The sequence below is a fragment of the Primulina eburnea genome, chromosome 4 (assembly GCF_022965805.1).
Source record: "Primulina eburnea isolate SZY01 chromosome 4, ASM2296580v1, whole genome shotgun sequence".
NCBI classification, from domain to species: Eukaryota; Viridiplantae; Streptophyta; class Magnoliopsida; order Lamiales; family Gesneriaceae; genus Primulina; species Primulina eburnea.
In genome coordinates this window covers 1,829,048-1,852,718 of record NC_133104.1, presented here as the reverse complement: position 1 = coordinate 1,852,718, position 23,671 = coordinate 1,829,048, and the positions used below count along the sequence as shown (strand labels likewise).

General features: G+C 31.9%; 2 protein-coding genes and 1 pseudogene across 3 annotated transcripts; 2 read left to right on the top strand and 1 right to left on the bottom strand.

Annotated features, from left to right (window-relative positions):
- Window positions 1-3,798: 3,798 nt before the first annotated feature.
- On the bottom strand, window positions 3,799-5,469 carry LOC140830534 (protein FLX-like 3). Its single transcript, XM_073193889.1, has 3 exons — window positions 4,908-5,469; window positions 4,199-4,329; window positions 3,799-4,094 (listed from the first exon to the last, which is right to left on the bottom strand). Exons 1-3 carry the CDS (start codon window positions 5,426-5,428, stop codon window positions 3,988-3,990), a joined length of 759 nt encoding a protein of 252 aa, XP_073049990.1. The 5' UTR covers window positions 5,429-5,469; the 3' UTR covers window positions 3,799-3,987.
- A 3,677-nt stretch (window positions 5,470-9,146) lies between these two features.
- LOC140829670 (zinc finger protein CONSTANS-LIKE 16-like) lies at window positions 9,147-10,700 on the top strand (annotated as a pseudogene).
- Window positions 10,701-17,223: 6,523 nt separating this feature from the next.
- LOC140829669 (LOB domain-containing protein 42-like) lies at window positions 17,224-18,483 on the top strand. 2 transcript variants are annotated; one of them, XM_073192975.1, is made up of 3 exons: window positions 17,224-17,478; window positions 17,568-18,173; window positions 18,307-18,475. In XM_073192975.1, the coding sequence occupies exons 1-2, from the start codon at window positions 17,289-17,291 to the stop codon at window positions 18,140-18,142; spliced, it is 765 nt and encodes a 254-aa protein (XP_073049076.1). In that variant the 5' UTR covers window positions 17,224-17,288; the 3' UTR covers window positions 18,143-18,173; window positions 18,307-18,475. The 2 variants fall into 2 exon arrangements, with proteins under 2 accessions (XP_073049076.1, XP_073049075.1); XM_073192974.1 differs by having other exon boundaries at window positions 17,568-18,483.
- Window positions 18,484-23,671: the final 5,188 nt, after the last annotated feature.

The following is a 23,671-nucleotide window of genomic DNA, read 5'->3' as shown; positions in this document are numbered from 1 at the left end:
CAAAAAAATGTGCCTTTCCAAATATGCCTTACAAGGAGGCAAAAGATTAGTCAATGACTTGTTGAAGCATTCGAAGAACTGCAGTAAAAACAACATCCATTGGTATGTACATGTCTTCTAAACAAGTTCAGTGGGAACTAATTCATTGCTCGCGCGCCAAAAAAATATTCAAACTTTTTGTGGGATGTTTAGCTGCCATATATTTTTCCACCACTTTTCCAACGAGAATGCCGATAGAGATTCATGTATCAATATCTGATTCTGAAATTTTAACCAAGCCCCAAATTTATTTCTGGACTATATATATCTGTCTGTTGTTTATGTTTTTGGGAAATATTTTATTTTATAGGAAAGGTAAACAAGCATTAAATTTGGTCTTATCATATGTGAGACGAATTGACTTGATCCATATTTAAATTAAAAATAATATTTTTGATATAAAAAGTAATATTTTTCTTAGCTCTGGTCGAATATGAGATTCTTCTCATAAAATTGACCCATGAGACGGTCTTATAGGAGTTTTATATTATTTCAAAGCACGAAAACTCGAATTGGTCCAACGAAGCAAACAAAATTGAATTAATTAATGAGCTGCTGTCTAAGATCAAAATAATGGACCGTATATTTGCTCCAAGAATGAGATGCTTGCTTTTAAATCCTCGCCAACATAGTTGAAAGTGTATTCAGTTCTTGTCAAATCGAAACTTTTTCTGCAATTTCTATTCACACAAAAATGTTTCTGGACTCTCAGACTCATATTTTTCGGATGAAATTCGTTACAAAATATTGAAAATCTGGAACATATATATGGTATTGTATGACAAATTATTTTATATATGGTACAAATAAAATTGGAATAACCTATATAAATATTTTCTATACTTGTTTATGTGCTCAAATATTATATATTACTACTCGACGTGAAAGAGTTTATGCCGAAATATCATATATTAGTACATTTTTAATGTTTTGTACGAATTTTCATCTGAAAAAACATATATCATTAATATCAAAACGTGCAAGTCACATATTACTGTCAGATCTGAAATATTTAATATTCAAATATTATATATCAATAGCATAATTTCAAAAAAAATTTGAAATTTTCATCCGAAAAAAGATGTCATTAATATAAAGAACTTTTATACATATTTGAGTACTCAGAAATCATATATCAGTGTGCTTCACTTAAATTAGCCTATAAATTGATATAAATTATGCTAGTGTTGGACATAAATACACGTCTTTTTTATTGTTTTAGCGTCACTGGAGGAATCTTTGTAATACATCATATCAGGGCCAAGTCGACGTGTAAAAGAATAAAATTGGAGCTCGAGAAAATGAAGAAGAGGGGTGAAGCAGAAGCAGGAGCAGAAACAGAAGCAGCCGCACGAAAGCAGCGTGCAAGACGCATACAACCTTGTAATCACATTAACCCGTATATACATATTAATTAGTTTTGTTTCATATTCAATTTGTTCAGATATATTACATAATTATATTTAATTATCTTAATATTTTCTAATTGGATTGATATATATAATTTTAGATGGAGTAATTTTATTTTAATCATGTAATTTGATGTTTTTTTTTAATTTTGTCCTCTTATTAGTCAATTCACAAGTTGAATCCACTAACGTGCAATTTTTTCTCTATTTTAGCCTTTTTCACCGAGTGATGACATGACATTAGACGGGTCAATAATGTCTCTCGTACAACGTCAGTATTTCTAATGATATTTCGGCATTTTCCGACGTCACTTCGGAACTCCAAGGAAAAATGACTGAAATCGAAAAAATATGCAAATTAATGAATTAAAACTATAAATTGATCAACAATCGAACAAAAATTAAAAAAAATACAAAAGTTATATGACCAAAAATATAATTTTTCAATTTTAAACCATGACTGCATATGGTATACTTCCATACATGAAGAATTTCTTCAAATATACAAGTGCACGGATTTAGATTAGTACAAAAAGTGAATCTAAGGCTAAATTGAAGCATCTTTACCACTAGAGTGTGGACAATTTAGACAGTGGCGTCAAAGAAAAAGTGGTGACTCGTAAAATTTAAATGGATAATGGAGTTTAATTAGTTGAAAATTCCATAACTAAATAATTATAATAGAGTTGCAGCTAGGTAATTATTATTTAAGTATAAAGGCAGCTAGGTGGCTGGTCATTTTCTGACCCCCTTCTTTAAATTGAATGCATGTGGAATCAAAACTTCATTTTTTTTGCTACAAATCAAAGCCACACAAAATCTTAATTACCTCATTTTGTGGTAATTAGTTTATGAAATGATAAAAAGGTTTTGGAAAACCAATTGTCAGAGTTTAAAGAGGGTGAATAAACTTTTTTAAAAATTTTCTTCTAAATTTTGTCAAATAGTTCGATCAATCTTGATTTTGTTAAATATCGAAATCAGATTTTTTCAACTTCTTAAGAAATGGTCGGAACTGCGAAACGGTCCGATGAATCTTGTAAATAATTTATACTCAAATAAAGCAATTTAAACAAGATAAATAAATGAAGTAATGAAATAACACAATTGGTGTTTATGGATGTTCAATTACTCAACCTCCTACGTCATCTCTTCTTTCACTTATGGAATGATTTCACCAAAAGAATTTGGTTTTATAAAACTTGTAACAACTCATTTCAACTTTAGAATTCGCTTGTAACACACAGTCTAACAACCAATATTGGAAATATTTAGTGATCGAGTAGTTTGTCACAGACTAATGTGCAGGAGACTGTCGAGTAGCTTAATATTACGAGACCGGTTGAACAGTTGATCGGATTCTACTAAACGAGTGAATGTCTGTAGTATAAAGCAAATGGTAGCTTGATCTAACACAATAAATTATTATTTGTCATCATCAAAACTAAGGGATCAAGCACAATGGTTCCGGATTTATTCTATTCTAATAATTCGGTTTCCATTTTGACCAACATCATTACTTTCTTATTATAACAAGCATGTGAAATTTATATTTAACTTCCTTCTTAATTAATCAGTACTTGCTAACATCTGTCTATATGTTGTACGTATGTATATTAAGTATTTAATTTTTTAGAAAATCAAATTTGTAAAATATTTATCGTGTAGCTGATAATAATAGTAAATCTGAAAAACGTACCGAAACTTTAAATATGTTGAGCTTTAATTAGCTAAATGTGGAGTGGGGTCATCCATTATTTGTGTATAATAATATTATGGACCTGATAAAATATTTTATTACACAACTAAACTACACACAGGACAGGAGTACTGAAGTTTCTTTATTTCTAAATACCCTTTCAGGCTTCAGCTTCGTGAGGTTAAAGCATCAACAACTCGCAACCCAAAATGCTAAAAACAAAAACCGACAGTTCGAATGAGAGACGATTAATTCCTTATTTCGAAGATTATTATAATTGCTTGTATGATTTCTTTCATCAAATATAAGTAATATTTGACTTGTCACCCCAGAAACATCTTTTTGACGAAAATATATATCTTCATACCATGTCTTGACATAACTTAATGATCATGTTCAATTTAAATTTTCTGTCACCATTTGAAAATACTTCGCTAATACATTATATTTAACTCAACATACTATATATAATATATTTAAATTTTAATAAACCGCAAATATTATAAGAAAAAAAAATAACTCGATATCAATATCATATCACAGTTTTGCAAGAAAAACGTTTTGATTATCATATTATAGCAGTGTAACTGTGCAAGGGAGTGATAATGCTGCAAGTTATGGTTTGTGGGTTTGAATATGAGAAAAAATGACACTCTTGGTGGATGAAGTACATGATAGAATTATCGTGTCAAAAGGGCAAGTTTAACAAGTTTTCTTTCATTTGGGAGAGATGGAGAGAATAGTTGCTGCATGTGCAAATACAAACTACACAAGGAATAAGAGACCGGAGAGGGGTAACAGCGTTTTGTTTCATTCCAGACCACAGATATCTGGAAAAAATCAACGTCGAAAAGGACCGCGATTATCATACGAACCCCATGTGTCACCATACGGCCCTGGATATCTTGTTTCGTGACTTCCATTCAGCATTCCATATCCTCGAATACCTGTGTCAATGAAAAGTTGGTTCAGAAAACATCGTTTCAGATGAAAATAACATCAAGCCTACTGTGTGGTCTTGTGTTTGTGAGCAAGGGAGAGATTGAGATACCCATTTCCATCCTTGATTGCTCAGCACGTAGTTTCTCCATTTCTCGAGCCATGGAGATGAGATTTTGCTCCATCGACAGATTTTGCTCTACCAGCTCTTCGTTCTCTTTCTTCTCATGTTCGTATATTCTCCTAAACAGTGAGTGGATGCAAAAGTAAAGCAGTGTCATCAGAAACACAACATTTATGGGCGACTCATCTTAAGGAAATCTTTGAACACGCATCATAACTCAAATTTCAATTGGTCCCCCGGCCCAGTAACCAATTGGAAATCATTATCCTTCGTCTTATACCAGAGACTTCATGTGCTATCGGAAAAATGTTAATGTTAATTTATTTACAGCCATTTATCGTGAATTAAAAGTTATGTATGGATTGCTTTTAGCAATGTATTTGGACAGAATGTCGCAAATTCGAATCCTGTGTGCGCAAAAATTAATTTGTCTTGGGCGGTTATTTTTTGGGTCACTGCTGTTCAACGCCAATCAACATGCCCATTTGGTATGTTGAATTTGGGCCAATATTTCGCAGTCTGTCTTATATCTGAGGGGACGTCCTAAATAGTAAATAATTAATTACTGTTCAGAGTTGAGACACCACCTTTCATAAGCTCGAGAGTTTTGGGGAGACGTGGTTTCAAACAATTAGCAACAGATAGCGTCAATCTAGTCTATCGTATATCAGCAATCAACTAAGAATTTACTTCATACCTGGCATCAGCAAGCTCTTTCCTCATCTTCTCAACATCAGTCTTCATTACAGTTAACTGCTTGTTCTCAGCTTGGAGTTTATTAACATCCTTTGTGAGATTTTGAACCTGTGTCGATAAATCGTTCCGAACCCCACTTAGTTTCTGAGCCTCAGTCCTTAATTGAGCCACCTTTTCTCTCAGAGGTTCCGAAGCGCGGAGTTCGGCCTCTAATTTCAGCCCTCTTTCAATCAACTCCCTTCGTTGTGCCTCTCGTTCACCATTCAGTTTAGGAATAACCTGACTTAATCTGTGGATCTCATCTTTCACAGACGCCAAATCCCTTTGAAGCATCACATTATCATCAATCACGTGTCTGTTTTCAATAAGGAGTCTTTGAATGTCTCTTCTTTGGAGATCTAGTTCCTCTTCCAGGGCAAGAGGGTGAGGAGGGAGGGGAACTCGACGCAAAATAGGCCGTGGATCATCAGGGAGGCCTCGAAAACTATCAGGATGGCGAGGCATGCGATTTCTCCCAGCCATTAGGAACCTGAATAAGCCATTCCATGTTTAGCACTTACTGATACGAGGCATCATAATACTAGGAAGATGCACCGAGTAGAAGAACTAAATGTCACTCAAGAATCTACACATTGGGCACGAACTGAAGTTCTTTCCACTCCATTCAATTATACAAGCGTTATCACTAAACACACAAATCTAGAAACAGAAATCTAAGCATGGAGTCCATTATTTTATTGTGGATAAAATTACAACCAAATGATTTTTTCCAGACAAAATTTTAGGCCATCATTTAGAATTGCACCATACACAATTTAAATTATCAACTACAATCTTCCACACCAAACCATTCTCAAGAAACCTAAGAAAACTTATTCAAACAAATAAATTTTCAGTTAGAGTTCCTTGCTATTAGTAGCCATCATGAAGAACCGAGCTGATGCTTTTCAGAGAGGTTTTATTTATTTTCTCATGAGAGTTATACAAATATACAAACTCAAAAGTTGATTAGATTGAAAACATTGTTTTATATAATTACAACTCAACCAATCCAAGTATGGTTTAATGAAAGCTAAACCAGCAAAAAGAAAAAAGAAGAGTAATACTAAATATTAATTAAAGCATGAAGATGAGTACCATGGAGAAACACAAGGAAATGGGAAAAAACAAAATATTGTAGCAGGCCACAAAAGGACATAGGAAAAACTAGATCATATATGCCCACTTGAATAGTCCGCAAGAGTAGAATTAACCATGCCAAAATGTTACAATAGAAGTGAAAATTAATATGCCCAGTCCATGTTAAAAAAGAATGGATAACTTGGAAGAAACTTGTTCCATTATATAAATAAAGTTAGACCAATTCTGTCTTAACCAGCATAAAAGAAATAAAGATAGACCAATCCTGTCCATAAACCAAACTTATTCCTTGCACAGAACAAAACTTGATAGTTTAAACTAATAAATAAATCAACTTATTGAATCTGTCTTAACCAGAATAATTATAGAAGACTTGAATACAGTGGGGGAAAGCACATAAGCTGAATGACTACTTTCTCGAATCTTAACCCTTCCTTTCTATTCATTCTCTCATTAACCATTCGAATGCGTTTCACATTCAATCAAGACTCATGTTCTATGCCACAACAAAATCCTGAATATATAATATGTTGACAAAAAACAGAAAATGACTCAACTCTGGGTTAAAAATGATCTCTACTCTCCATCAATCCTTTAAATTTTGCTCAATAACACATGAATAAATGAACATGTTGTTCATACAATGCTTACCTATCTCTCAAATGTGAAGGTGACAGACCTAACATACTACTTTTCAACCTGGATAACTTTGATCTATAAGAGAAAAAACAAGTGAAAGAAAATACCGCCCGTTTCAATTAAACGAAAAATATCTTTATTTCTAATTATACAAATAGGAGATGCAGATTTCTTCGCACATTTTCTTTAATGACTCAAAATAGGGTACGACCACCATGAATAAAATTTATCAAGCAACGAAAGAAATCAAAAGATTCTAATTTTTCACCCAGATAGTTACAACAGAAGTAAAATAATCGATTTTTACCAGAAAAAAGGACTGAAGCTGAAACTTTATACCCACGAGATTTTTAACGGTGCAAAGTTCATCCAGAACTTAATTTAATAAAAAATCCTACTTCAACAAGAATTAATTCCGATAAAATACATTCTACTAAATATCGGGAAAATTCAGAACCGAATACAACAAACAATTGATATGTTTCAGCTATTATTAATCCAAAAAATGTTCACGGAGGACATAAAATTACGATTATTGCATCTATGATACATGTGTTCATCAAATTAAGAATTATACTGATAATAAAAGTTTAATTGAAGAAAGCCATACCTGCGAATTTCAGGAGAATTACAGACTCGAAAGAGCTTCTGGAAGAGCAAATTTTATTTTAGGGGAGAGAATTTTAATTCGATGGATTCATGAAAGTAAACCTAACTCCTAACCCCCACGTCTGATTGGGCTTTTATTCAGGCAAGCCCAATAGTTTGGGTAAATAACCTTCAAATTTATGGAAATTGCATGTTTATAAATTTAATTTTTTATATATAAAAATAATATTTTGTCGGTATAACTATTTTTGTCAATTTTTTATGTTTTTCTTCTTATAATAATACTATATAAATAATATATAAAATGTCGTATGTTTGTTAAATCTTAAAAACTAATATAATGCATTATTAATTAGATAACACAAGTGTTTCAGAAAATTGATAAAAAAAATATTGGAGGTGGTTATTTTTAGAGGGGTTATTTAAAAATAAATGCATCAAAACATACCAAGAGATTAATGTGGTTATTATGTGGTCATCTTCCTTAATAGTTAATACTAGTAAAATAATGTTATTGCATTAATATGAAGATTTATTCAGTGTGCATTGAAGGATAGTGGTGACATGTTCTTACATCATAAAATTTAATAATGATATTAAAATAATAATATCAATATATATATATATATATATATATATATATATATATATATATATATATATATATATAGTTTGGAATTAGTTAATTCAATTCTTTAATGTTTTTTTTAAAAAAACATAAATACATAATTTTTTGAGAAGATAGTTTCTTTAACAAATATTTAATTTGTAATTTTATTTATTATGATGATAACAATTCAAAATTTTGTACAGTAATAATCAATTCTAATATTGATTTATTCACATGTATAACTTTCATTTAACACATAATTTTATTTTTATATAAAGTATATGTTTTGTTGGTTTAAGTTTTTACCAAAAAATTTATAGTGTTTTTTCATAATAATACAAGATAAAATTATATAAATATCATGTGTTTTAAAAAAAAAAACTAATATGGTGATTTAATAATTAGATAAAACAAGTGTTTCAAGAAACATATGTTGTTAATATGTGGCCCTCTTCAATTCTTTAGTGTTGGGTGCAATAACTGTCCATGCTTGATATAGCGATCGAACCGTGGTGTTTGAGCTGCTGTGCGGTTTAAAATATTTCAGTTACACATTTACCATTAGCTATAGCTTTTGGTAAAGCGGGAAGCGCTCGATTCTACAATTGGTATCAGAGCCAAGGTCACGAGTTCGATTCTCATTGATTGCAAGGAGTGCAATTATTGGGAGGGAGATTGTTGGGTGCAATAATTGTCCCAACTTGGTATAACGATCGAACCGTGGTACTTGAACTACTGTGTGGTTTAAAAGATTTGAGTTACACCATTACCACTAACTATAGCTTTTGGTAAAACGGCAAGCGTTCGGTCCTAAACTTAATAATAGTAATAGATAATAGATGTAATAAACTCTTAGCCATCACCGAATTGCATGATCACAATCTCAAAGCAACTTGTTCATGAGGGATAACCTATAGATTTTGATATTTTTGGCAATATATAAATTGAATTTACAACTTGATTGCTTAATAATTATTACTCCAATGTACTGTTCTGAACTTTCAAACAGCCCCCTCTCATAAAAAGACAACTTCAACGAAAAACGTCTCATTCGAGTTTAAAAATCAAGAAATTGGATCAATTACTGTTTCAAGAAATCCAATAATGAAACAGCCAGCCAATCATAATTCAGATAATATGATTGGATTTTCTTCTTAACCAATTAGAAAAGAGATAAGTCCCTCGATTATGGGTCCCAAAAGTGCCCCTTGATAAATATCCCAAAAATAGGCAAACAGAATGTCCCAGTACCGACTCAAAAACTACTGCAAAAGTGCACGCTGTGGGACACTTGAACAATCCCCACCTACAAATGATTTGCACAAACTTTGAAATCAAGAAAGGCCACATAAATTTTATTGACTTGAAAGCTCAAATATATCCAGGATCCATGAATTCAAACATAAAACTAGCCAACGCCTTTGGAGCAAAATCAGTAAGAGCTTGTGATAACTGCATCAAAAAAAGAGCGAGATGGTATTGTGCAGCAGACGATGCATTCTTGTGCCAACTTGCGATTCATCTGTTCATTCGGCCAATTATTTAGCTCGGAGACATGAAAGGGTTCGCCTCAAAATCTCATCCATCAAATCTCTTGATGCAAAATGTCAAATTTATGAGCCTTTCTGGCACAATGGTTTCACCAAGAAAGCTCGAACGCAAAGGCAGAAGAAGCATGGAAAATCTATTAGCCCACCTCACCTTGTTCCTGAAATTTGCAGCGAAGAGAATTCACGTGAAGAAAATGAAGAACAATTACTGTGCAGAGTTCCTACATGCGATCGGTCTGTTTCAAAACCATGCAATTCTACTGAATCTGGGGATGATATTACTCATGTAGAAATAACACAGCCTGCTGATTTTGGACACGAATCCATATGTCTGTCGGATGGTTTGAGCCCAGAAATGAATAATTTACACGGGTTTCTTCCATCTGAAATGGATCTTGCGGAGTTTGTTGCTGATGTCGAGAGTTTACTGGGTAAAGATCTAGACGACAGTTTGTTTAGTATCGAAGGATTAGGACTTTTGGATTGTGACGAGAAAAAAGAAATATATCAGTCGAAGGGTTGCGATTCTTTAGGGTGTGAAAGGGTTAAAGTTGAAGTGGGAAGAAAAGATTTTGAGTTGAATTTCGGTTATGATTCTGCAATTACAGGTGAAGAAGAAGTAAAGAATATTGCAGTAATAGGAGATTCAATTTTAATGAACATCAAGTGTGATTCTTATAAAAATCAGAACCTTTTGAGTCTTGATTATGAAGGCATCATTTCGATTTGGGAGGGGGAAAAGTCTCCGTGGACAACCGGAGAAAGACCGGAATTCTATTCCGGTGACTGTTGGCCTGATTGCACGGTATGTTTATACACACACACACGCACACGCACACACATACATACTTGTAAATGTTGGATGGGATTAACTCGGATTTACCTGTAAATTCAGGGCAAATGTGGAGCAATGCATGTGTGTGGAAATATGAGTATGATGGGAGGAGCAGAGCAGGAGCGATAGGCGATGCAGGGAGAGAAGCAAGGGTGTCTAGGTATAGGGAGAAGCGCCGGAATAGGTTGTACTCGAAGAAAATAAGGTACGAGGTTCGGAAATTGAATGCGGAGAAGAGGCCCCGAATGAAAGGGAGGTTCGTTAAGAAGGCGAATTTTGTGACAGCCGCAGCACCTACTTTTGCGTTGCTTAGTGATTAGCTAACTAGAGTTTTGTTTGTCAACTGCCTTTTTACTTGTTCGATCCTAAGTGCAAGAAAAATATTGAACTATTGTTTAAAAAATATTGAAATATTGTTTTTTAACAGCAAAAAGAATGTTGTAAAATTATACAAATCTTACATTTCAATGTATAAATTATATACTGTAAATTTCAAAACCAATTATGGTTAAGATATGTATATTAATATAGATTTTTTATATATGTACGTATGTAAATATTATAGATACACCCTCCTCGTATTTCATTTTAATTTTTCCGAGTAACTCCTGATTATCTGTATTTATTTATGCAACATAATATGAGCTGAAAAAAAAAATAGAACAATAATTTATATAAATTCAATTTGCATAAAATTTAAAAAACAATAAATTGTGATCACTTGCATATTAGGCCCATTTCCTAAATCGGGCTTTCAAGGCCCATTAATATTTGGCCAGTATGTGGACTTACTCTAGGGTTGCCACCTCTGTTAACATTCAGCCACTGAATGCTACATTTATGATTTTTTTTTTAAGATTTTATTTTGAACTCCTCGCGATCTGAGTTGAATCGAGTCGGATATCCTAATTCATTTTATTTTACCCATCAGACATCATGATGTCCAAATTCATAAAATATGTTTGTCGAATTCGAATCCGTATCCGGGTGGAGTCGATTTTTCTCTTCCACGAGAGACACATTTGTTCTCTTCATGTTAGGAGAGGTTCATAACACTATAACCCAAGGAATGGTGGTTACTGGTTCACTGTTTTATGTATCTCTTTATCTAACAGTTCAAAGGTAAGAGGAGTTTTATTTGAACAATTTTAAAATATTAAAAATCATTATTTACTACGCTTTAGATGTATCATCAATGAACTCGTGTAAAAAAGTAATATTTGGGGATAAAATTAGTATGTCGAATTGTAAAAACAATTATTAAGAAAAAAATTGTAAAATGCGTGTGGTTATAATTGTGTATTGTCTTATGCCACTGCACATATGGAAAATTAATAAAAACTTCGTGTTTATCACATATACCTATTAATAGAACAATTAGTGTTCCAATGAAGTGTTTGAATAAATAATTCGAATTTCAATGATATCATTTTCAAACAATGGTGGTGGTGAATATATTTCCGATTTTGGTGAATATTTTCGCTATATCCCCGACTATTATGAAGTCGAACCTTGTCAAGAGGAATAAATGACATCCATCATTTTAAAACCGATTTTAGATGTTAATTTGTTTCGTGTTATATGTGTCAACTTATGTGTTACTACATATTATAATAATATTGTGATAGAGTCTTTAATGTTGACTGACGATGATTGAAATAATTTGATTAATTGTGTTTATTTGTTATAAATTTTTAAAGAAGCAATCGAAAAATTTTCTGATATTGACTATCATATTTCAACCATGTTTCTATCTTTGGTTTTCAACATTTTTATAAATTTATTAAATATCGTGATGGCGTTGTTATGCATGATTTTGTTTCAAATATGGAAAGCAAAATTTTAAAATATTGGGAAAATACCTTAATTGTGTATGGCTAAGTAACATTTCTTGATAATGGCCAAAGTCAATGTGGATTAGACATGTTTTTTTTGAATATTATACTAAATTTTTTCGGTAGAATATTGATGACAAAAAAAGAATTCAATCATGCATTCTATCCAATAAATATTTGATTTGTATGCTAGTGAAAATTGTAAAACGAGTGCGTAGACAGATATGAGGCCAACAGAAAAAAGCGAAAGTGGAGCACTCAACTTCTTCGAAGTTTGAAACGACAAAAATTAAAAGGAAAATCGGTGAACAAAAAATTACAATGATATCTAAATTTATCTAAGCCAATGTATTGAAACTACAGATAATTCAATGTTTTTGATTGATAGAAAGTAAATTATCAACTTATATAGTGTTAGCGACAATTGAAAAAGATGTCCTAACCGTTCAAAGTTTAAATGTTACTTCTGAATCAACATTTTCCGTATGTAGAAGAATCGTTGATGAAAAAAGAACTAATTTAAAGTCAGAAACACTAACATGCTAATATGCCTACAAGATTGGTTTTCAGTCGAAAAAATAATAGGACCCCTAGAGAGATCGACGAATTTCAAAGCTCAAACTCCGATGAATATCCAGTGTATTGAAAATATATTTTAATAAATCGTGATAAATTTTAGATTTTCAATTATGAAAATCAATTTTTAAGTTATTTATTTATATTTTTATGATTAGCCATTATTGTTTTCACTCAAAATACTAAATAAATTTTTTTACATTATTTAAAGTAATTTTATATTAAACATTTATAAAAATCGGAACAAGAACCCGTCTATAAATTACGAACCGATCCGCAGGTTCGGATTGGTCTCAAGGTTTTTATTTTCAAATCAGTTCCAGAACCACCCGATCAGGAACCAGATCAGAGGAACTGTTAACCATGCATGTTGCTGTATTCGACATAAAATTTAGTAATTTACCTAGTACGCGATAGCAACTACGATTTCTCGCGTCATAAAAAATAGAATAATTAATATTTATTTCAAAGAAAAAAATTTCAACTACATTTCATCAGCACACATGCCAGATATAAATGTTGATTTCTTAATTTGTACGCTTTGAAATGAAACTTGTATAAAAATTGCAAAGTTCAATATATTGTAATGATACACCATGATTGAGTTTTATATTAGTGTTCAAAGTAATGTAATCAATTAATTGAATAATTTGATCGATATTGTAGTGTGGCATCCAAGTAGGTACTAAATTGGAATATAAAGGGATTGGAAAAACACGTAGGCGTGATTATGAGCGGATCATAAGTGGTACTACCACTAGGGGTATTCATCGATCGGTTCGGTTCGGTTTTCGGTTTTTTATTTCGGTTTTTCGGTTTTCGGTTTTACAAATATATAATCCGATATCCGAACCATTTTTCTTCGGTTCGGTTCGGTTTTCTACCGAAATGGTTCGGTTATTTCGGTTTTGATACAATTATTTAAATTAATAATATAAATATATTATAAATATAATATGTTATTTTTAAATGATTCTTAGTAAAATATTTAAATATAAAGTACAAATGAATTACATAACAACAATCAACTAAGTATTATAATTCTCTAATATCATCTCAATAAATAATATAAAATAAAAATAACATTATTAATTTAATTAAATTTCGGTTTTTCGGTCGGTTCGGCTTTGACATTTATAATCCGAAACCGAACCAAATTAACTTCGATTTTAACATTTATATCCGAATTATAAAATTCGGTTTTTGGTTCGGTTTAGTATTCGGTTTTTTTCGGTTTGGATTTTCGATTTTTTCGATTTTATCCGAAGTTTGAACACCCCTAACTACCACTCCAATAATCATTGGTTGTACGTGACTTTGATCATTCAATTTGGATAAATAAGTTACATACATCCCACACAAGACATGATAATGACACCATTTTAAAAATATTTGTTATATGCAGAATTACAAGTGAAAATTATTTAAAAAATATTAAGAACTTTTTTAAAAAACACTGGTTTTTGATATTGTTATCGACCAGATTGTTTTTGCTCCGGATCAAATTAAGTTTTTAAAAACCAATCCAATTCAATTAGAATATTGGATAAGTTCAAACTTAAACCACATTAACCGATTTCAGATTGAATCGAGTTATATCGGATCTATTTCAGATAAACTCAATTCGTTAACCATGACTAATAATCATCCACTTAAGATTCAAGAATGTTCAAAGGATCGAGACAGAATCTATGCGTACTACATAAGCGCTTACGCACTCACGAAATTGAATATTCCAATCCACGAGTCGCCGCGTCTCACAGGTTTTACGTAAACAATAGGAAAGAGATTGTGACGAGTTTTGGCTGATTAATTAATTCATTAAATAATTTGGAGGTAAAAGTTTAGTAATAAAATATGAAGAAGTAACCCTTGCGGCAACCTGCCAACGTTCTCCCAACATGATTCGAAAAGCCACAATAAATAAATTATGTCGAAAATTTCCATCAGATGACACACTTCAATCCATGTTTTTTGTATTTATATGTATATAAATATACATGTACACACATCCAATAAATTTTAAATATTACATCGCGTGCGTTAATTTGGATGAATAGATTTGAGTTAAGGGTTTCAATTTTGATTGTTCCCCTTTCAAATCAAATATTTCCTTCCAAGTGCACGAATTTGCAAACAAAGGAAATCTTCCATTGGTTTCAAAGTTTATGTGATCATCAAAAAAATAACGTGTTCTTGAGATTGACAAAAACTTGTATGAGACGGTCTCAAGGCTCGTATTTTGTGAGACATATATCTTATTTGGGTCATCTATGCTAAGACTATTACTTTTTATTGTGAACATCGGTAGGGTTGACCTGTCTCACTAGTATAAAGATTCATGAGATCGTCTCACAAGAGACCTACTCCTTGAGATTTACAGGATAATTATCAACTACTTAATTTGCATATAATTTCCATTTGTTGCAAGATCAAGGTGACAAGCAAACCACAATTGTTAGTCCTGATTATTAAAGTATTATATTAAATGCACTAATCAATCAATTTATGCGGTACACCCTGGTTAATTACTTGATTAAAAACAATATATAGACCAATTAGCTTTAATCGGGAACCACAAGCACAGGCCAGCCAATCAGGCTTAGTCAAATTGCGTGTGTGACATAATTGTCCGGAAATTAGCAACATTATGACAACGATTTAAATTATATTAATATTTATTACAAAGTAAAAATGCGGCGACCTGCTCAAGCGAAAGGGTGTGCTACATTCATTTAATCTGTCTTTGTCCAAATTAAATAATAATCAACTAGCATGGCTCCACACTAGGAGGGCTACATTTTTTAAGTAGTAGAATAAGAAGATAAATGGAAACTTGATTTCCATCATTGAAAATAATATTTGATCGTAAAACCACTAAGTGCTAAAATGTCATCCGTGGAGTCATACGTTTGAATTTTTAAAATGGTCAAATCTAATAAAACTTACAGAAATTACTCGTAATTTTGGCAATGCGTATTTATTTCTATGTGATTTTAGTTGTCTTCATCAGTCAACTTTCAATTTTAATTCAGTATAGTTTTGTTCTTGTTTTGTTATTTTTTCAATTTTCAGTCAATTTTTCGACGTGTTCCTAACCTAACATAACGCCAACATGACGCGTCATGTGAATTACTGATCATGAGCAGTCTCAATTAAAAATTATTGAAAATCACCAAAAATTTTAAGTTTGGGACTAAGACTTGATTTTTTTTTACTAAGACCCAATTTTTTTAGATATAACTAATACCCATTTGTATATATATAACTAAGATTAAATATAATAATATAAAAGACCAAAAGAAAATGAAAAATCGAATTTGTTAATGAAATATAATTCTGTTATCGTGAAATTAATGAAACAGGAAAATAAAGATTAATATGTACTTACATGTGATAACATTTTTTAATAAAAATCTTTTTAAAATGTTACAAACCAAGGTTTGAGAACTGATACTGAAAAAATATGAATTCTTTTGTACAAAGTTAAATTATCAGATTGTTCAAGAATATAAGAAGCTGGCGAGAAATAATTTTCCAGGAATTTTACCTAATTCCAAGTCAAATGTCAACCACATTGTAAAAATAAAAAATCATATAATTATGCGACGACCAGACAATGCTCGTGACTTTCAATATCTTTTGTACAAGTATTTATTATTAGCAACAAAATTGGAAATACGAGCTAGCATATTTAGTTTTGAAAAAAATGGGGACCAAAAATAAAGTTTATACTATTTATTTATAACCGGTCTAATTAGGCCAACTGTATATTTTTTTATGTAATTATTATTTAAGTATTTTTCTTGTGAGACAGTCTCACAGACTTTATCTGTGAGATGACTCAAACTTACCGATATTCACAATAAAAAGTAATATTCTTAGCATAATATTTAATAATTTTTCATAGATGTCCCAAAAAAGATATCTGTATCACAAAATACGACACGTGAAACCGTCTCACACAAGTTTTTGCTTTATTATTTTACAACAAAAATAGATAGTTTGAATTTTGAAATATTCTTCAATACCACTGGACATGACTCGATTAAAATTACTGTCTGATACTAATAATTTTATGGCAAAAATTTGTGTGAGACGGTTTCACGGATCGTATTTTGTGAGACAGATCTCTTGTTTGGATTATTCATGAAAAAGTATTACTTTATATCCTAAGAGTATTACTTTTTATTGTGAATATCGATATGGTTGACCTGTCTCACAGATAAAGGTTCGTGAGATCGTCTCACAATAGACATACTCTAATTTTATGGATTATTTATTATATTTGTTTAAATTAGTTGTTAATAATAGTTAAGTGGTTAAATAGATGTAATATTTTCAAATACGTTAGTACATGTGCGTGGTCAGTAACTTTATTTCTTTAAATATTCAATTGAACCATTAATTATTAATTAACTAAAAATAAAAAGGTGAAGCAACCTACAAATTTCCCATCGCGGGTTCAGTGGTAACCCGGCATGACATCACATTTTGCAAAATAAATAGCCCCTACTTACAATTCTCCGCATCCCCTCCTTTCATTTTTCCCCTCTAATTTCGATTGTCCTCCTTCCTCAATCTCTCCATGAAAATGAGCTGCAATGGCTGCAGAGCTCTCCGCAAAGCATGCACCGAAGATTGCATCCTTAGGCCTTCTCTTCAATGGATCAGTTCCCCTCAGTCACAAGCTAATGCTACTCTTTTCCTTGCGAAGTTCTATGGCCGCGCCGGACTCATCAATCTCATCGATGCTGGCCCACCTCATCTCCGCCCAGGTACACAAACGTGCAGAAATTTTGAGTGATTGATTTTCTGTTTAATTTCGTTCTTTAATTTGATGATCGTTTGTTTTATTAATCCGCAGTGATTCTGGAGTCACTTTTGTATGAGGCTTGTGGGAGAATCATCAACCCTGTGCAAGGTTCAGTGGGCTTGATGAGCTCCGGTGATTGGCCCCAGTGCCAGGCAGCGGTGGAGGCGGTGCTCAAAGGTGCACCGATTATGATGCAAGGCACCGGCGATGACGACTCTTCATCCGCCTCCGAGAAACAGTCGATTATGCCACTTCATGGCTGCGACATCCGCCACCTCTCGAAGGACGCCTCCGCCGCCTCCCGTCTCAGCATCAAGAACCGCCAAAGGTTCAAACGCTCAGCAAAGAAGAACGTTGACTTGACCCCACCTGCCGAGTTCATCCGCGAGTCGGATGCCAAATTCACCATCACTGGATGGGATTCCGGTGAGGATCAGAAAGAATTCTCCGATGAACTGAAATGGGCGGGGAGTCAAGACTCTTCCTCTGTTGAAACGGTAGAGCAGGACTTGGTGAACCGGGTCGAACCCGGTCAAGAATACAAGCCGGTTCCTTCGGTCTCTGGAATTGAGATAGAGCTGGAGTTGACCTTGTGTTTCAATCGAGTACGGAACACACAGAGCTGACAAAATAAAGAAAAATCCCAATTTTGAAGAAGTAATTTATTTACTCTTATTTAGTTTACCTTTTCCCCATATATATATATATATATATATATATATATATGTTTTGGAAGATAATTTCTTAGCCAAATAGAGAGGCGTGACATGTATTTTTTGACGTTTTCTAGGCTTGTAGCTAAGAATTGCCCATTTTCGAGAATTGCTGTTTAAGAATGTCATTGGAGTCAGGTAGATTTTTTATATATATATTTTCAGTTAGGATATGTTTTTTTGGCATAGTATATGTACTTTGGAATATTTAACCATAATTCATAGGGCACTATCCTCATGAAAAGATCAAAAGTTCAGTTTTAACCACACATATATGGGGTCCACCAATTCATATGCGAGATCCATCAAATTCTTTAAAATCAACTACCTAGATCCTGTGGAGCACTGCCCAGGTAGAATCGATCTAACCATGTACTTTAGTATATTATTTACTTATTACAAGTCAACTTTGTCGTATCATCATCTTTCTTGCCAACTTGTCAATTTCAAAGTAATTTTTACAGAAGTCCGCATCTTGGGAAGCTCACACAAAGTGCACAATAATATAATTTATTTCATTAATACAGTATCATGGAAGGGTACTTTAGGCAATTAACATAGCAAACTAATTACAAATTATTGTTTTAATTAAATCTTCATACTATATGTCGGGGAGTATTATAGTTGACATTTTGGAGTCGCGATTAAATTATGAAGATTTGACTTGATAATTTTATTCCATTTGAATATTTAATTTTCATAGAATGACATTTGCCAATTTTAAAATGGTTGACCAATCAAATTGTATGCATATTTTAAAGACAAGTTTCACTTCATGTTTTTCAAGAAGCAAACGAAGGTATTTGTTTATAAAAACTAATATGAAAACTAAATTGTAAGTTCAATTTAATAGAGATATATTATAATTTTTAAAAAACATATAAGGAAGTTTGCATCAATATATAATCAAAATGCATAATTATTTGGTTTTTTTAAATAAGATATCTTATTTCTCCTTGTTTACATCAACTATTCAAATCAATATATAATCAAAATACATCAACGATTCAAATCAATATTATATTATTACTAACATGTTTAGGAAGACATCATTTTATAGAGTGTGTCTCATGTGAGACCGTCTCACGGATCATAATCTGTGAGACGAGTCAACCCTACCCATATTCACAATAAAAAGTAATACTCTTAGCATAAAAATTAATAATTTTTCATGGATCACTTAAATAAGAGATCCGTCTCACAAATACGACCCGTGAGACCGTCTCACACAAATTTTTGCCTCTTATATGACCTTTTTACACAATCAGTTTAAATTTATGTAGCGCAAAATTATACTCGTATTTTGTATAGTGATGAGTGTAATATCCTTTTGAAATAATTAAAGTCAATAATGAACACAAATAGACTTTGGATTCTCACTCAAGATATACCCTAAACTAACCTATTTCCTAGAATCGTCCCATCTCAACTTTGATTTTGATACATCAATTTTATTATAAGGATTTTCAATCTCACTCAATTAATGAAAAATTATTATTTATTATACAAAAAGTGTTACTACTCATGATAGATATGAGTCGGATCAAGACGACTTATGTATATAGATCTGTGAGATGGTCTCACAAAAACCCATTCTCAACAATTCATTCAATGGTCAAGCTAACAAATTAAAACTATTATGTCAGTGTTTTCGTCAAATGACTTTTACCTATGAGATTTTTTTTTTTTTTTATGTTCAAAACATTAATTTGTATTATAAATATGATAGGATTGACCCGTTGTGTTTTAAAAAGATCACGCAAATATGACTACTTTGCAGGGATTTTACGCTTTATTTTTTTAAAATAAAAATACTCAATTTTTAAAAGATCGTTATTTAATATAAGGAATGATGTATATTTTGGGTTTTCATCAATGTGATCATTGCATATAGTTGGAGGATCCAAATACCAAATTTCGGTTAAGTCGATGTTATATGTGGGAGCTATATGTGGGGGCACTGTTCCCACATGGTTTGGATGGACAAGATTCACATGCATATGTGATTTTAAAAAATTAGTGGACCTCATGTATATATGGTTAAATTTGAGTTCTTTGATTCTATTATAGGATAGTGCTAATGTAGGATAGAATCAACCCCAAATTTCATTGACGTGACAGCAGATAAATTCTCCGAAATAGCGTAGAGAAAGCCAATATTGTGGGAAGGGAAAGTATCAATCCCATCACTCCTATGATTTGTCCATTATTTAGAAAGAAAAATTAAAAAGAAGCCCCTAGCTAGCTGGCCATTGATGGCTAATGAGGGGGAATTAATGAGGCCGGTAAAGTAACAATAAATCAAAACGGTACGATTTTTCCTCCTCGTATGCAATATATCAGAAACTACTTTAAGCAATACTAAAATTGAAAACCGTGTCTGAAATCTTTGTAAAGTCGTGTGTTTCTAATCATAAAAAAGAACAAAGACCTCCACTGGATTTGCTTTATTCACGAGGCTCTGATGAAAAAAAGGTCTGTACGTAAAGTTTGCTCTAATGGTGAAAGAATTGGATTTGGCATCAATGCAGTTATAATAAAACTTTCCCCACGAAGTACTCATTTAATCGGGAGACGAAATATAATCCAGAGATGATGGCATTGTGTTATTAATACCTAATTGCGTGATTACAAAACCAGAATTCCAGATATAATATTCTCGATCATCCATTTTTTTTAAAAACAAAATACTCACGGTTTACTCATTCAACATTCAGTTCCTAGAATCACGAGTGAAAATACGAGGAAAACATGAGTATTTTGGACAGAAATTAATGAACAAAGTAAGATTAATTAATAAACCAAAAAGCTAAAAAAAAATTAACTCCACTAATTGTGAAGAGGGTCTGGGCAACTTGGTATTCTCCTTTTGTAATCAAGAAATGTACCATTTCTGCCATTGAAATGCTCTCTGGAAACTGTAGTTTGATTCTTGGAAGGATGAGAAGAGGAAGGAGCTTGTTCTGGAAATGTCCTTACTGCCACTACCTTGCTTTGGCAGGAATCCCATGTATGCACAATTGAGATGACAAGAAACAGGGCGATATACGAGGGCAAAACCTGTGTTTTTCTGCCGGATAATGACATCGCCGGTGAACCCCACATGTAAAAAATACTTCAGTTTCTTGTATTCCGGCGACAGGATTTGTTCCTGGTCAGCGTGAGTGCAAGCTTTACTATTTTTCTTGTGTTTTGTACGAGTTTTATAAAGAGAGAAGGACATAAGGCGGATAGGATAGGCCTAAGAATTTAATTGACAGGATGGAAACTTGATGCTTGCTAGCTTTTAATTTCATTTCTGACATTTTAGAAATTTGAGTGATCATTGTACGAAATAAATGGCCAGCAAATCCATTTATTACTAATAAAAGATGTACTAAAAGAATATAAATGAGGGGAATAATAAATAAATAAATATAGTAATGATGTTAACGGGAAAATTAGGGTCTGATTCTAATAAGTATAACTTAGTCCAGACGTAGATTTTGGAATTGTCTTGAACTTGAAATCACGAATAAAATCGTTAGAAGGGGACCAGGTGGGTGTCCTGCCGTAGCCCTTCCGACGCTCGAGACTGAGGATATGAATGAAAAACAGTTAGGGGTGCTGCTGAAAAATAATATAGTGAATGTCTTAACTGAACATTCAAACATGATATTTATAAAAGAATATATGAACATTTGATGGATTTGTCTTTCATTTTGACTAGAGATGAGCAAGAGGTAGAGAACAATCCATAAGATATCAAGTAATATCAACTATTAATAGAACCGGAACAGCCAACCCCGATTATTCAAGAGCGTTTCAACAAATGTATTTGTTTTTAAAGTATTCAAAAATAATTGTTTTTTTACGTATATCATGCACAGTTTGAGCATATAAAGATATAGAGAAATATAATAATTTTATTACATTCTCAGAAAGTACAATATATGATCTCTAATCCAAGATTGTGGATTATCGGGTTTTGTTCCAAAAGGATGGTCTAGACTATAGAGGATTGTTTGGCTCTGTCTGTGAAAAAATAAAAGTATTCCAGTTTTCAAATGAAAAGGGTTTTGTCTGATCTTCTGCACACCACAAGGACTTTTTAGATTTTGTACCTGGATTTGTTTCTCTCTTGCTGTCGTTTTACTCTTCGTTTTACTCTTCGTTTTACCATTTTTCCTCTTTGCTTCATTGCTTTTTTGCCATTTTCCTTTTGCCCCATTCATTTGTCTCTCTAGCCACTAATTCAGCAACAAACTTCTTAATATGATGAGGGGACAACCCGTTGAAGATAGAGATATTATAATTTTATAAGTCCCCCAAAGGGATAATAATTTATAAAAGCTTTTGTGTGGTGACAGACTTTTTTTTTCAAAAAACTTTAACCGGGATCCATAACTAATTGTATTGGTGTAACTATATTTTGATTAAATATTATAATTTATATATTTAAATATTTTAATTTATATATTAAAATGTGAATTAATTATTTCATATTAACGAAATAATTATTTGATTTACGCACAATTATTTAATACAAACTATATGTTAATAAAATCAAAATATCATTGAAAAAAGCACGTTTATTTGACATTAAATTAATAATACAACAAAAATACAATATTAAATATTCGAATTACTATATTGTTCCCATAAATGCTCAATTAATGAATTTCGTAATTCATAGTGAGCATCTCTATTAATTTAATCTGTGTTTTTTTATTTTTTATTTTTACACTTAATTAATTTCTAATCAAAATATTAACAATTTTATAATTAAAATTACAAAAAATTTATAATTTCAAAAAAATATTAATTAATTAAATATTAAACACTAATATAAAATCAATCAAATTAAGAACAAAAAAAAAATAAAAAAAAAACTAAAAAAAATGTGGCGCAGCAAAATTGCTGCGCCACATGTGGTGCAGGATTTAGCGTTGCTCCAATCCAGCGCCAATTTTGGTGCTGGATTGGAGCAACATTTCATGGCACCACAATGGTGCCATACCATTGTGGTGCCATGATTGGAGATGGCCTAAATAGACAATATATTTATATGGTTTCTTACCATGCAATAAGGTTTATGGGACTCAAATTCACAACTTATAGCGACCGTCACATATTCGTTCGAAAGAAAATCTCTTAAACTTTAGAAATCAATACTAGAGGGGAGAAATTGGTTGCAGGGATGAATAATAGTTTTGGTTAATTGTTGTCATGTTTTTCATTTTCGATTATATTATCAATCAATTCATAGTTTTAGTACACTATTCTATATTTTTTTTTTTCAATTTTAGTTACTTTTCGTATGTTGACATGACAATAAATTTTTTTTAAAGTGTCATAAATATTGCTAACGAGTTTTATGTCACGTTTCAACATTCTGATTAAAAATAACTTAATGAGAAAAAAAATGTAAATTGATATACTAAATAATGAATAATCAACATA

Coding starts and splice junctions, on each gene's coding strand:
- LOC140830534 (XM_073193889.1), bottom strand. CDS start 5,428: ATGGCTGGGAGAAATCGCATGCCTCGCCATCCTGATAGTTTTCGAGGC. Junction 4,330..4,907: donor AAAGAGCTTGCTGATGCCAG/GTATGAAGTAAA, acceptor CTCACTGTTTAG/GAGAATATACGAACATGAGA. Junction 4,095..4,198: donor GCAATCAAGGATGGAAATGG/GTATCTCAATCT, acceptor TCATTGACACAG/GTATTCGAGGATATGGAATG.
- LOC140829669 (XM_073192974.1), top strand. CDS start 17,289: ATGAAAATGAGCTGCAATGGCTGCAGAGCTCTCCGCAAAGCATGCACC. Junction 17,479..17,567: donor CCCACCTCATCTCCGCCCAG/GTACACAAACGT, acceptor ATTAATCCGCAG/TGATTCTGGAGTCACTTTTG.